General features: G+C 43.4%; 1 protein-coding gene across 1 annotated transcript in view; it reads left to right on the top strand.

The window, feature by feature from the left end:
• The first annotated feature begins 6,696 nt into the window (after nucleotides 1-6,696).
• LOC141141134 (vomeronasal type-2 receptor 26-like) overlaps nucleotides 6,697-13,879 on the top strand; it is a 54,190-nt gene continuing 47,007 nt past the window's right edge. Inside the window, exon 1 of the mRNA XM_073628839.1 lies at nucleotides 6,697-6,951. Coding sequence (XP_073484940.1) covers nucleotides 6,697-6,951 — 255 coding nt within the window. The remainder of the gene's footprint in view (nucleotides 6,952-13,879) is intronic.

Below are 13,879 nucleotides of genomic sequence, written 5' to 3' on the forward strand. Positions count from 1 at the left end.
CCTGTGTCCACCTTGCAGCCTGTGTCCACTATCCACCATGCAGCCTATGCCGACCATGCAGCCTGTGCCCACCATGCAGCCTGTATCCACCATCCACCATGCAGCCTGTGCCCACCATGAGGCCTGTGCCCACCATGCAGCCTGTGCCCACCATGCAGCCTACCTGTGCAGGGGAGGAGAGGAACAGGAGAGCCGCCTGGATGTCAGAGCGCAGGGAACACAGCGATAACAGCTTTAATTTCAATTGCTGTGTTCCTGCCGCTCAACGTCATATATACAGCCCGGCCCCCTGGCTGGGGAACTTTGATTGACAGATCACCTGTCCTGGGATTGGACATATGATCTGTCTATCAAAGTCCCGGGACCAGGGGGCGGGGCTGTATCTGACAGCGAGCGGTGGGGACAAAGCAATGTTAAATGAAAGCTGTTATCGCTGTGTTCCCTGCGCTCTGAACATCCGGGCGGCTCTCTCTGTCTTCCCCTCCTCGATCGCTGGGAGAAGGTCTCCCATTCAACCCAGGCTGCCGGCGGTGCTTGCCCCCCCTCACCAGCCCTCAAAATGCACTCGCAAAATGCGAGCAGGTGAGTGCAATTTTTGAGGGCTGCACTATAATATACTGCAATAAAACTGTACCGACGCACTGCAATATACTGTTTCAAACGTGCAGTAACGCACAGAAATATACTGCGTTAAACGGCGCGTATTGCACTGAAATATATGAAATATACTACATTAAACGGCACATAATGCACTGAAATATACGGCGTTAAACATGTACTAATGCACAGAAATATACTGTGTTAACAGCACATAACGCACTGAAATATACGCGTTAAACTTGCAGTAACGCACTGAAATATACTGCGTTAAACTTTAACTAACACATTGAAATGTACTGTCTTAAAAGTGCACCAACGCACAGAAATATACTGCATTAAATGGCACGTAACGCACTGAAATTATTATTATTATATGCGATTTATATAGCGCCAACAGTTTGCGCAGCGCTTTACAATGTATAGGGGAGACAACACAATTACAGTACAGTTAAGTACAAAAGGTACAGGAGGGCCCTGCTCGTAGAGCTTACATTCTAAAGGGAGGGGGTGGTGGTACAAAAGGTACTAGCTGCAGAAAATGATTTGATGGGGGTGGCTCTGGGACAGTTGTTATGTGGGTGTGGGATAGGCTTCCCTGAATAAATGAGTTTTCAGGGATCTTCTAAAGGTGGACAGGGTAGGGGCTGATCGGACATACTGGGGCAGGGAGTTCCAGAGGATAGGAGAGGCTCTGGAGAAGTCCTAAAGGCGAGCATGGGAGGAGGTAACAAGGGAGCTAGAGAGCAGGAGGTCCTGGGTGGAGCGGAGGGGATGGTTTGGGCGATATCTGCAGATGAGGTTGGTGATGTAGATGGGGGCGATGTTGTGAATGGCCTTGTATGTTATGGTTAGCATTTAGAATTTTACACGGTGGGGTAGGGGAAGCCAGTGAAGAGATTGGCAGAGAGGGGCGGCAGTCACGGATCGATTAGTGAGGTGTATTAATCTAGCAGCAGCATTCATAATAGACTGAAGGGGGGATAGCCTGCTTAAGGGTAGGCCATTAAGGAGAGAGTTGCAGTAGTCAAGGCGGGAAATAATCAAGGAGTAAATAAGTTGCTTTGTGGTGTCATTAGTCAGGAAGGGTCGAATTCTGGAGATATTGCGGAGGTTAAGGCGGCAGGATTTAGCCAGTGATTGGATATGGGGGCTGAAGGAGAGGTCAGAGTCAAGAATTACACCCAGGACCCTGGCATGTGTGGAGGGACCAATGGTTGTGTTGTTGATATTAATGGTGAAGTCATGGGGGGGACCGTGAAGGAGGAAACATAACAAGCTCAGTTTTAGAAAGATTACGTTTGAGGAAGTGGTGTGACATCCATACCGATATGTCATTCAGTAAGTTTGAGATCCGTGAGGAGATCGAGAGGGTGAGTTGAGGAGTGGAAAGATAGATCTGGGTGTCATCGGCATAAAGGTGGTATTGGAAGCCATGGGAGGTTATCAACTGGCCCAGGGAAGAGGTATAGAGTGAGAATAGGAGAGGCCCAAGGATGGAGCCTTGGGGTACCCCAACAGAAAGAGGAAGAGGAGCGGAGGAGATGGAGTTGTAAGTGACACTGAAAGTGCGCTGAGATAGGTAGGAGGAGAACCAGAATAATGCAGAATCATGGAGGCCAAGGGGGTGTAATTTGCTGAGGAGGAGCAGGTGGTCAACTGTGTCAAAGGCAGCAGAGAGGTCTAAAAGTATGAGTATGGAGTAGTGGCCATTGGTTTTAGCAGTTAGTAGGTCATTGTTGAGTTTTAGTAGGGCAGTTTCAGTAGAATGTTGTGGGCGAAAGCCAGACTGTAGTGGGTCGAGAAGGTTGTTGTCCGTGAGGTAGCGACTCATTTGGTCATGAACAAGGCGTTCGATGAGCTTGGAGGCAAACGGGAACAGGGAGATGGGTCTTAAGTTATTCAAACAGGGGGGGTCTAGTGAGGGTTTTTTGAGTATGGGGGTAACCAGTGCATGTTTGAGCGGGGAAGGAAAAGTGCTGGAGGAGAGGGAGAGATTGAAGATGTGGGTTAGGGAGTTGAGGATAGAGTGGGAAGGTGGTTGCAGAAATTGAGAGGGGACAGGGTCCAGGGGACAGGTAGTGAGGTGGGCCATGGAGAGGAGTTTATCAACTTCTTCTGTGCTAACTGGGCAAAAGGAGGAGAGTATTGAGTGTGGTGTTGGACCTGATATGTTGGGTAGGGGAGAAATTTGAATGCTGGATATCTCCTTGCGAATTGTGTCAATTTTGCTATTGAAGTGGTTGGCAATCTGTTGAGCGGTAAGCAAGTGGGTGGGTGGGGGCAGTGGGGGGTGAAGTAAGGAATTTAGGGTAGAAAAGAGTTGACAAGGTTTGGATGAGAGGGTTTTGATAAGAGTGTTGTAATAGGTTTGTTTAGCAGTGTGGAGGCAGGAGTTGTATTTGAGAAGGGCTGATTTGTAGAGGGTAAAGTCTTACAGGGATTTAGATTTACGCCATGCTCGCTCAAGAGCACGGCTGTGTCTCTTGAGACTTCTGGTGTCGTCTGTTTCCCAGAGTTGTGGTAGATGGGGCCTGGTTCTGCATGTAGAAAGAGGAGCAAGTACGTCTAGGGACGATGACAGTGTGTTGTTGTAGATGGAAGTGGTTAGGTCTGGGCAGGACAGGGGTGCGATTTTGTCGTAAAGGCCATCAGTAGCAGAATGAAGAAGGGAAGGGTTGAGGTTGCTGCGGGTAGTGGTTTGTGGGTTGGCAGCATGGGATGTAGGAGACAAGGAGAGTGTGAAACAGATAAGGTTGTGATCAGAGAGAGGAAAGGGTGTGTTAGAGAGATTGCAGGGAGTGCAGCGATGGGAGAATACGAGGTCGAGAGTGTTCCCGTTGGAGTGAGTGGTGGTTTGTGTCCATTGTGTTAGGTTAAAAGAGGAGGTTAGGTTGAGTAGTTTAGAAGTGGTAGCAGTATTAACATTGATTGGAATGTTAAAGTCACCTAGGATGATGGCAGGCACTTCGGATGAGAGAAAATAGGGTAGCCATGCAGAGAAGTCATCCAGAAAGCGTGACACTGGTCCAGGAGGCCGATAAATGACTGTGACCCTCAGACAAGCTGGAGAGAAAAGATGAATGCAGTGCATTTCGAAAGAGCAGGGGGAAAGAGAGGGAGGTGTGGGAAGTACCTGGAAGGTGCATTGTGGGGAGAGGAGAAGCCCAACACCACCTCCTTTTCGTCCACTGGATCTGGTGGAGTGAGTCCAGAGAAGGCCATTGTGGGACAGGGCAGCTGGAGACGTAGTGTCATATTCCTGGAGCCAGGTTTCGGTTATAGCAAATAGATCAAGGGATTTGGAGAGGAAAATGTCATTGACAGAAACTAGTTTGTTGAAGACTGAGCGGGCATTCCAGAGGGCACATGAAAGAGGGGGGCTGACTTGTAGAATCAGGGGAATTGGGATGAGAAGGTTGAAGTTACGACTACTGTTGGAGGAGGTAGATGGCCAATCTTGGCGTTGGGAATTGGGTGTGGGAGGGCCGGGGGTTTGGTGCGATGTCCCCAGACATTAGGAGTAGTAGGAGGAATACACTGAAATATACTGCGGTAAACGCAGTGGCGGCTAGTGAAGTTTTAGGATGGGGGGGCGCCAGACTCCGCCATTCCTCTTTGGCCCCTCCCACTTCTCATAAGCCCCACCCCTTGTAGAATCCACCCACTACGTCCCCTGTATTCCACTTGTTTCCACCCATAGTGCCAGCATCACAGGACAGAGTATATAGCTCAGCCTCACAGATCAGGGTATATAGCTCAGTCTCACAGATCAGGGTATATAGCATCACAGATCAGGGAATACAGCTCAGCCTCGTAGATCAGTGTATACAGCATCACAGATCTGTGTATACAGCCTCACAGATCAGTGTATATAGCATAACAGATCAGGGAATACAGCTCAGCCTCGCAGATCAGTGTATACAGCATCACAGGTCAGTGTATACAGCCTCACAGATAAGTGTATACAGCATCACAGATCAGTGTATACAGCCTCACAGATCAGTGTATATAGCTCAGCCTCACAGGTCAGTGTATAGAGCATCACAGGTCAGTGTATACAGCATCACAGATCAGTGTATACAGCATCACAGGTCAGGGAACACAGCTCATCATAAGTCGCACCCACAAATGTAAACGGTGTTCAAATCACACATGTGAGGTATAACCGTGATCGTCAGAGCAATAATTCTAGAACTCTAAACTGGTAACCATTAAAATTTTTTAAAGCATTGCCTATGGAGATTTTTAAGTACCGTCGTTTTCGCCATTCCACGAGTGTGCACAGTTTTAAACTGTAACACGTTAGGTATCCATTTACTCAGTGTAATATCATCTTTCACAATATACAAAAAAATTGGGCTAACTTTACTGTTTAGTTTTTTTTTATTCAGTGAAGTGTATTTTTTCCCAAAAAATTGCATTTGAAAGACCTTTGCTAAAAATATATATATGATGTTTGGGCGTTCTTAGTAATTTTCTAGCAAAAAATACTGATTTTAACTTGTAAATAACAAGTGGCAGAAATAGGCTTGGTCCAGAAGTGGTTAACTCTTCTGGGAAGGCTGTCCCCAAGGTTTAGGAGTGTGTCCATGAGAATGTTTCACCATTCTTCCAGAAACGCATTTGTGAGGTCAGGCACTGATGTGGACGAGAAGGCCTGGCTTGCAATCTCTGCTCTAATTCATCCAAAAGGTGTTCTATAGGGTTGAGATCATTACTCTGTGCAGGCCAGTCAAGTTCCTCCACCCCAAACTCACTCATCCATGTCTTTATGGACCTTGCTTTGTGCACTGGTGCAGCCATGTTGGAACAGCAAGGGGCCATCCCCAAATTGTTCCCACAAAGTTGGGAGGATGAAATTGTCGAAAATGTCTTGGTATGCTGACGCCTTAAAAGTTCCCTTCACTGCAAGTAAGGGATCAAGCCCAATCCCTAAAAAACAACCCCACCATACTCCCCCTCCACCAAATGATTTGGACCAGTGCACAAAGCAAGGTCCATAAAGACATGGATGAGTGAGTTTGGGGTGGAGGAACTTGACTGGCCTGCACAGAGTAATGATCTCAACCCGATAGAACACCTTTTGGATTAATTAGAGCGGAGACTGCAAGCCAGGCCTTGGAAGAATGGTCAAACATTCCCATAGACACACTCCTAAACCTTGTGGACAGCCTTCCCAGAAGAGTTGAAGCTGTTATAGCTGCAAAGGGTGGGTCAACGCCATATATTGAACCCTACGGACTAAGACCGAGATGCCATTAAAGTTCATGTGTGTGTGAAGGTAGGCGTCCCTATACTTTTGGTAATATAGCGTATGTAGTAACCATATCGTCAGCGCCACCTAGTGGCCATTTTTTTTTACATATTTAATTCAAAGAGGAGAAAAATGCATTATGGCCACTAGGGGCACTGAGGACATAGGAACTACATGTATTACAGAAAACAAAATGATTTTCTTTCCAAACGTTTTTCACAACCGCACAACAAATGTTTTATAGATAGAACCCTTAGGTCCAGTTTACGCTTGCTTCAAAACATGGCTTTTGGACATGCTTTGTTAAAGCTCTCTGAACACCAGTCAAAGCTCCTGTCACTAAATAAAATGGTTAGCTTACAGTCCTGTTTACACCTTGCTTTTGCTTGGTGCTTTGATGAGGCTTCGGTGGGGCTTCAATGAGGCTTTGGTGGGGCTTCGATGAGGTTTCAATAGCCTTTGGTGGGCTTCGATGTGGCTTCAATGAGCCTTGCAATAGACTTCTATGGAGGCTTTGAAGACGCTTTGAAGCACAACTAAAGCAACGTGGGGTATAATTTTTGAAGAAAAGCCAAAGCAAAAGCAAGGTGTAAACAGGACTGTAAGCTAACCATTTTATTTAGTGACAGGAGCTTTGACTAGCATTCAAAGAGCTTTAACAAAGCCTGTCCGAAGCCTTGTTTTGAAGCAAGTGTAAACTAGCCGTTAATGTGTGTTGAAGCCGAAGCAAGTGTGAATGAGCCCTTAGTTTGGATTGTTAGGTGCATATGAGTTACATGCAAAAATAATATTGACTGTCTCTCTTCAGTGAACTCAGTTTTCTGAGACATCTTTTAGTCTTCATGTTTGCCATAGAGGAGATAAACAACCGAACGGATCTGTTGCCAAACATCACGTTGGGGTACCAGATTTATGACGTGTGTAATATTGAAAGTAAAGCTATACAAAGTGTGCTTGATGTGTTATCTGGGATGAAGAATCCAGTTCCAAACTATGACTGTCATAAGAAGAGTAAAAAAGTCATGTTCGTAGGACACAAGATGACTTCCCCATCTGTGGCATCGGCAACACTGACCGGAGTCTATGGATATCCTCAGGTAAACCACTCCCTGTCATTAAACTTAAAATTGTGAGTAAAATAACAAACAAACCAGATATTTTAAATGCTACTTGCATAATTTTCCGTTGCTATAAACATTTTTTTATTCATTTGCAATGTCTCTTTGAATCTGCTAGGGAAGTTGTCCACTCTAGAAAGAGTTGATTCCTTAGCGTAGCCTTCCCTTCCTCCTGCCACACCTTGGCCTCCTGCAGGAGGGTGGGGAAACTACGCTAGCTGCCTTGCTGCCCTTGATTTACAGAGACATCATCACTTTACCCATTCAGGCCAAGGTAACCGTGATTCTAAAGTGCTTTCAATACAAACAAGAAAAAAGGAAGTGGGGTAGAAAAATTTTAATGCCCTGTACACACGACTGGTTTTCCCCCTATGAGAATGAAACAAAAGGTATACTCAGCACACAGATATTTGAGTCCAGAAATAGGAATATGAAACATTGCTGGGAAGTGGGGTACAATTGTCTGTTTTGGCAGAGTTCCAAGCTGAAGACATGATTTGTTACCTTAAAGCTGGAATACTTACCTTTTTGTGACAATTTTCACACATGGAGACACCCCAAGTATCCACTGGAGTACCTGTGTGGGACACCTTAAAAAGTTTGTTCTTGTGTCCCACACTAGTGCTCCTGAGTCCAGATGTGTAAACAGCTGCTGAGTGTCCTCTCCCTACATTACACTGAATCAAGCTTGCATTTCATTCTAGTTACAAACACATCTAGACAGCAATGTGCAAAACTTAATTTTATACAAACAGGCATGACCAAATGTATTTAACCTGTATCTGTCCAAAACATTGTATTTAATGAGTGAACGATGTTTCCTACGACCGATTACTGTGCCTACGAACATGAAAGTCGCCATTTTAAATTGTACAACAGTAAAGAAAAGCACATGGAGCAGCATGCAAGTAATACTAATAGGAACACACGACAAGTACTTACTTTTTAGAAGCACTCTCTTGATTCTTCTATACTGATCCTGCTCCCTCAGTTTCAGGTCTGACCAGCATTTCCTCAATTGCTCCTTGGATCGTTGTACCCCAAAATTCTGCTGCAGACTCTTCACGACTTTAGTTATGATCTTGGCTTTTCTCAAATTAGGGTTGGTGTGTGGTCCATGCTTCCCATCATAGTCGTTCCTCCTCAAGATTTCAACCATCTCCACCATCTCTACAAAGGCCATATTTGAGGCCTTAAATCTTCTTCTCCGGGATCGGGACGTTTCTGGCTCCGGGCTTTCCTCTTCCTCGTTACTGGAATGAACACACACCTGCTGTGTCTCCGCCATGTCACTGCTACTGCACGCCGAAAGAGAAGGGGCGGGGAATATTCTAGAAAGAACGTCAGGGGCGGGCGACGCGAGCAGAGCTTTACGCATGCGCGGTGTATATCAAGCTAACACGCATGTGTCGTGCGTATGATCTGTGTGCGGAGGAAGGACGAACGGAAGTGGCGAGCATCCTAAACAAAGGTAAAATTTTAACTTGGGCCATCAGTGCTTCAAGACTGAGGCTTATATTGGGATAAGATTATGAGAGTTTAGGATGACATTAGTGTTTTTGTCTTGTGCATTGTCTTACAGCAAATATGAATCACTTTAAGGACCCAGAATTCACGGCCAGTTTCATAGACAGGTACAGGGAGATGAGGAATTTGTGGGAGGTGAAACACAACTTATATTATAATAAACCAGCTAGGAGGTCAATGCTGGAGAAACTTCTGGAATTTGTGAAGAATCGGGTCCCTGATGCAACCATCGTGTTTTTGGAAAAGAAAATTGGGATTTTGAGGAACATGTATAAGAAGGAGCATAATAAGATCCAGAAATCACTCAGATTAGGAGCAGCAGCAGCCCAAGTGTATGTACCCAAGCTGTGGTACTTCAACAAATTGCGGTTTCTGAACGACCAGACTAAAGCCAGGGAATCAATTTCTACCCTTCCCTGGAGCCTTCCCTCCACCCTTCCCTCAACCCCAGCAGAGGCTGAAGAGGAACAACCTGGGCCTTCCATCCTGGAAGAAGTGGATGCGCCCAGCTGGAGTCAGGTATATTATTTTACTACATATTTATTGTCCTAATATTCATAATGTTAGCTAGATGTTATAATTGATAACAAATTAATGATTAAAAAAAAAATGAAAAATGCTGTGCTCAGAATGATAGTCTTTTCTATTTATTAACATTCAATTTGCAAGTCATGAGCTGAAAATTGTGTGTGATTGATGAACCAAAAACTAAAACTACGTCCCTTTTTTATACACAGGATGAGCTCAGCCAGGAGGAGGGTCTGGAAAGTGGCAGGCAGGAGGAGGCCGTGCCCAGTGTCAGCCAGGAGGTGGGGGGCCCAGTGTCAGCCAGGAGGTGGGCGGGCCCAGTGTCAGCCAGGAGGTGGGCGGACCCAGTGTCAGCCAGGAGGTGGGCGGGCCCAGTGGCCTCACCCAATCACAGGTGCCTCCCCTTCGCCTTACAACAAAAAGGTCCAGGAAGGGGATGATCACGGAGGAGGCAGCACTCATTAGGGAAGCAAGTGATGTCCTCAGAAGCCCCCCCGATGCTGAAGAGGCCTATACCTGATATCTAGCCACTAGATTGCAGAAATTGGAGGAGGGCCAACGCTTCCTCTGTGAGGGAATTTTTGCTCAGGCCCTTCAGAAGGGGTTCAGTGGCCAGCTGACTAAGAACAGCCACGTATGTGAGCTCGCCCATCCTCCTCCTCCTGCCAAAAGTCCACCACCAGAGCCACAGCCTCCAAGGAAGGCTGCAGGGAAGGGTTCAGGGAAGCGTGGAGGGAAGGCTGCAGTGAAGAGAAGAAAGTGATGGCCTGGGTTCAGTCTGGTCTGACAGAAGACGCAGGCTGGTGTAGTACCACAACCTGGGGACATAGATATCATCTGCTGCTGGTCCTGATCTCTGGGAGACCTGGACCAGATTGGGCTCCAAATTATAAGGACTCCTCAAGCTAACAATTTTATTTTCCACAGTCTTGATGTCTGCCCTGGGGGCCAAAAGTCTTCGCAAATTCTAAATGTTTCTCCAGCGTTGCCTTCCTCTCTAGTTTGTTACCCAGAATATATGGAGATTTTATTTTTCACAAATATGTGCTTTTCTACAAAAAGGACAGATTTTTTGTGAGTAGGCAGGTACATTTCAAAAATACAATGTCAAATTAACAAGGGACACCAACACCAACCTCCTTGAGGTTAAAAAATACAAGATATTAATGGTGTTGTGGTAACTTGACACAAAAAAAAAAAAACTATGGAGATCATTAGAAAATAATTTTTCAATAATCCAAAAAAAGGAGATCTTGATGAAATTAAAAAAAAAGAAAAAAAGATGACTATAAAACATAATTCTAAACATTATTCTGGAGATCTGGCTTGAAAAAAAAAAAAAAAATTATTCATGAGATCACGAGAAATAATAAAGAAATAAGTTTGTGAGAACTCTATGTGAATATCCAGCAGCAAAACAACTTCATTCTTCTAGCATTATAAATCACAAAAGAATGCGCTGCATTAAAAGATCACAGAATTTGCAGCGTGAGATATGTGCTATCTCCATTACGAACGCTAGTTTTACCAAACCGAGCGCTTCCGGCTCGTACTTGCTTCAGAGCATGCGTCGTTTTTGGTGCGTCGGAACAGCATACAGACAAGCAGTTTTTACAGTAGTAATTTTTTTCCGTCTGAAAAATATAGAACATGTTCTCTATCTATGTCCGTCTGAATTTTCGACTGAAAAAGTCCAATGGGGCATACACACGATTGGAATATACAATGAAAAGCTCCCATTGGACTTTTTCTGTTGAACATTACAACCCTGTGTACGCGGCATAACATGTCCTTCCTACACACATCCTTAACCACTTCAATACCAGCCACTTTTACCCCCTTCCTGCCCAGGCCAATTTTCACCTTTCTGCGCTGTCGCACTTTGAATGACAATTGTGCGGTCATGCAACAATGTAACGATATGCACTTTTTATCATTTTGTTCACACAAATAGAGCTTTCTTTTGGTGGTATTTAATCATGGTATTTAATATATTGCAAATAATCCAAATCAGTGTGTATTATATAGTCTGTAGGAAAGTCCATAAACTATGGTATATACAGTATATATCTGAAAATTGATCACTCCTTATGTACTGGTTTTTTGAAACCCCAAAATGCCAGGGCAGTACAAGAATCCACAAATGACCCCTTTTTGAAATGTAGACAATCCAAGGTATTTAGTAAGAGGCATGGCAAGTTTTTTGAAGTTGTGATTTTTTTGTCATAATTTTTTGGAAAATGAAGAAATTATTATTATTATTTTTTTTAACAGACTGTCACCAGTGCTGTACAGCGTCATCGTATAACTGGTGTGGCGGTGATCAGGGACACTGACTGGTGACAGTATAAAAAAAAAATTAAATTTTTTGTATTTTTTATTTTTCATTATATTTTTTTTCTTTATTTTACAATTGTTTTAACACTTTGACCAGAGCAATATAATTTGACCATAGTGACATTGCACTACGCTGGGGAAGTGATCGGTATTTTTTTTTTACACATTATGTTTGCTTATAGCAGTGAATTCCATTGATCGCCCCCTAGTGTTAACCCCTAACCTGCCAGGTTGATCAGTGCATTTCTATAGCACTGATCAATGTAATAATGTCACTGCTCCCCAAAAAGTGTAATTTGAGGTCCGCCGCAATGTTGTAGTCCCACTAACAATTGCAGATCACCTCCATTACCAGTAAATAAATAAATAAATGTCCATAAATCTATCCCGTAGTTTGTAGACGTGATAACTTTTGCACAAACCAATCAATATACGCTTATTGGCCTAAATTCATGACAAAATTAGTTTTTTTACATTTTTTTTGGGATATGTATTATAGCAAATAGTAAAAAATATTGTTTTTGTTTTTTTTTCAAAATTGTCACTCTTTTTTTGTTTATAGCGCAAAAAATATGTATTATAGCAAATAGTAAAAAATATTGTTTTTGTTTTTTTATTCAAAATTGTCACTCTTTTTTTGTTTATAGCGCAAAAAATAAAAACCGCAGAGGTGATCAAATACCACCAAAAGAAATTTCTATTTGTGGGAAATAAAAAGACATAAATTTTGTTTGGGTACAACGTCGCACAATCGCGCAACTGTCAGTTAAAGCAACGCATTGCCGTATTGCAAAATATGACCTGGTCATTAAGGGGGCAAATCCTTTAAGGCCTGAAGTGGTTAAAGAGCTTGTAAACCTCCATTTGCAAGTTGTACCTATTGGTAAGTCTATAATAAGGCTTACCTATAGGTACCGTTAATATCTCCTAAACGTGTGTCGTTTAGGAGATATTTACTTTGTACTGCGCCGATGATGTACATGCGCTGTGAAGAAACGGTCCCCTGGGCTGTTTCTTCAGTAGCGAGTGCTGTGACTGGTGGCTCCCCTTGCACATGCATGGGAATGATGTCACACGGCTCTGGCCAATCACAGGGTCCGTGGCCCCAGAAGGAAGAGGAGTGAACATGGATACAGCCTGCAGCGTGGACAGCGGGTGCTTCGTTTGCAGGTAAGTGTCACATAATGTGCTAGTATGCGATGCATACTAGCACATTATGCTTTTACTTTGCAGGGAAGAAGAAAGGAAGTAAAACCCATAAGTGTTTACTTCCTCTTTAATTCAGACTTCTGGGAAAATAAGTAAGCTAATCACACAAGCAGGAAATTACATTTCTTGGGGTAGGGCGTTTTGTAAAGAATCTGTGTACAGAACACCAGGTCTCCATTTTGCTTTTAATTTTACAGAAAAAAATAAATTGAAAAGCAAAGATACATTTTCATAACAATATATTACAATATAACTGCTGCTGTGATTCAACTCCCCACTAGATCTTTTAATTAATATCCATAGATTCTCTAGTGTCCTACGGAATTACTGGGTGGATTGTAGCGTGTTTTCAGAGTTAATCCATCTTCCCCATACTTTATTAAATTTTTTATTTGATCCTCTAGACTCATATGTCATTTTATACATGGTGATATTGGCGTTAACCAAACCTTTCCAGGCATTCAATGTAAGATAGTCTCTCCTGACCCAATGAAGTACAATTAATTTCCTTACATAGTAAAACAGTAGTCTTAGTAGTGTTCTCGTGTTATTACTCATAACTTCATCTTCTATGATCCCCAAAAGGCCCAGCAAAGGGCTGCATATGTTTGGTATATCTAAAGTATCAGCAATAAATTGAGTCACCTGAGACCATAATGGCCAAACTCTGTCACATTCCCATACCATATGTATAAAAGAGCCTTCTTCCCTCAAGCATTTATGACAAGTAGGGTTCACCTTCTTTCCCATTTTATAGAGTCTCAAAGGGGTATAGTACATCTGATGTAAGTACCTTAGCTGTATTAATTTGTCTCTAGCAGAAATAACTGTGGGTAAGTATGATGCCAGAACATTTTCCCATTGACCATCTGTAATTTCTGGTATGATCTCCACCCATTTTCCTTTAAGTTTACTTTCTCTAGGATTCTCCTCTGCCAAAAGTGTATTGTAGTATGTAGAAATTCTTTAGTATGATCTGGAGTAGCCAGTAGTCTTTCTATGGTAGAGTTTTCCAGTGTCACCGGTCCAACCCCAAATTGAACATAAGCAGCATGTCTCAATCTGGTAAATTGGTATTCCCAGGTCTCTGGAACATTCAGTTCTCTTCGCAACTGCGAAAAGGTTTTTAGTTCCCCATTGATATACAATTGGTGCAGATATGTGAGCCCATATTTAGACCATTTAAATCCATCTACTAAATTAAAGAATTCTTTCAGGTTGGGGTTGAACCACAACGGCGCATTAGGGGATAAATGAAGGGGGTTATCTTTTATATGTTTCATACAAATCCCCAATACCTTTTTAG

Source organism: Aquarana catesbeiana, linkage group LG04, assembly GCF_042186555.1.
Source record: "Aquarana catesbeiana isolate 2022-GZ linkage group LG04, ASM4218655v1, whole genome shotgun sequence".
In the NCBI taxonomy this organism is placed as follows: Eukaryota; Metazoa; Chordata; class Amphibia; order Anura; family Ranidae; genus Aquarana; species Aquarana catesbeiana.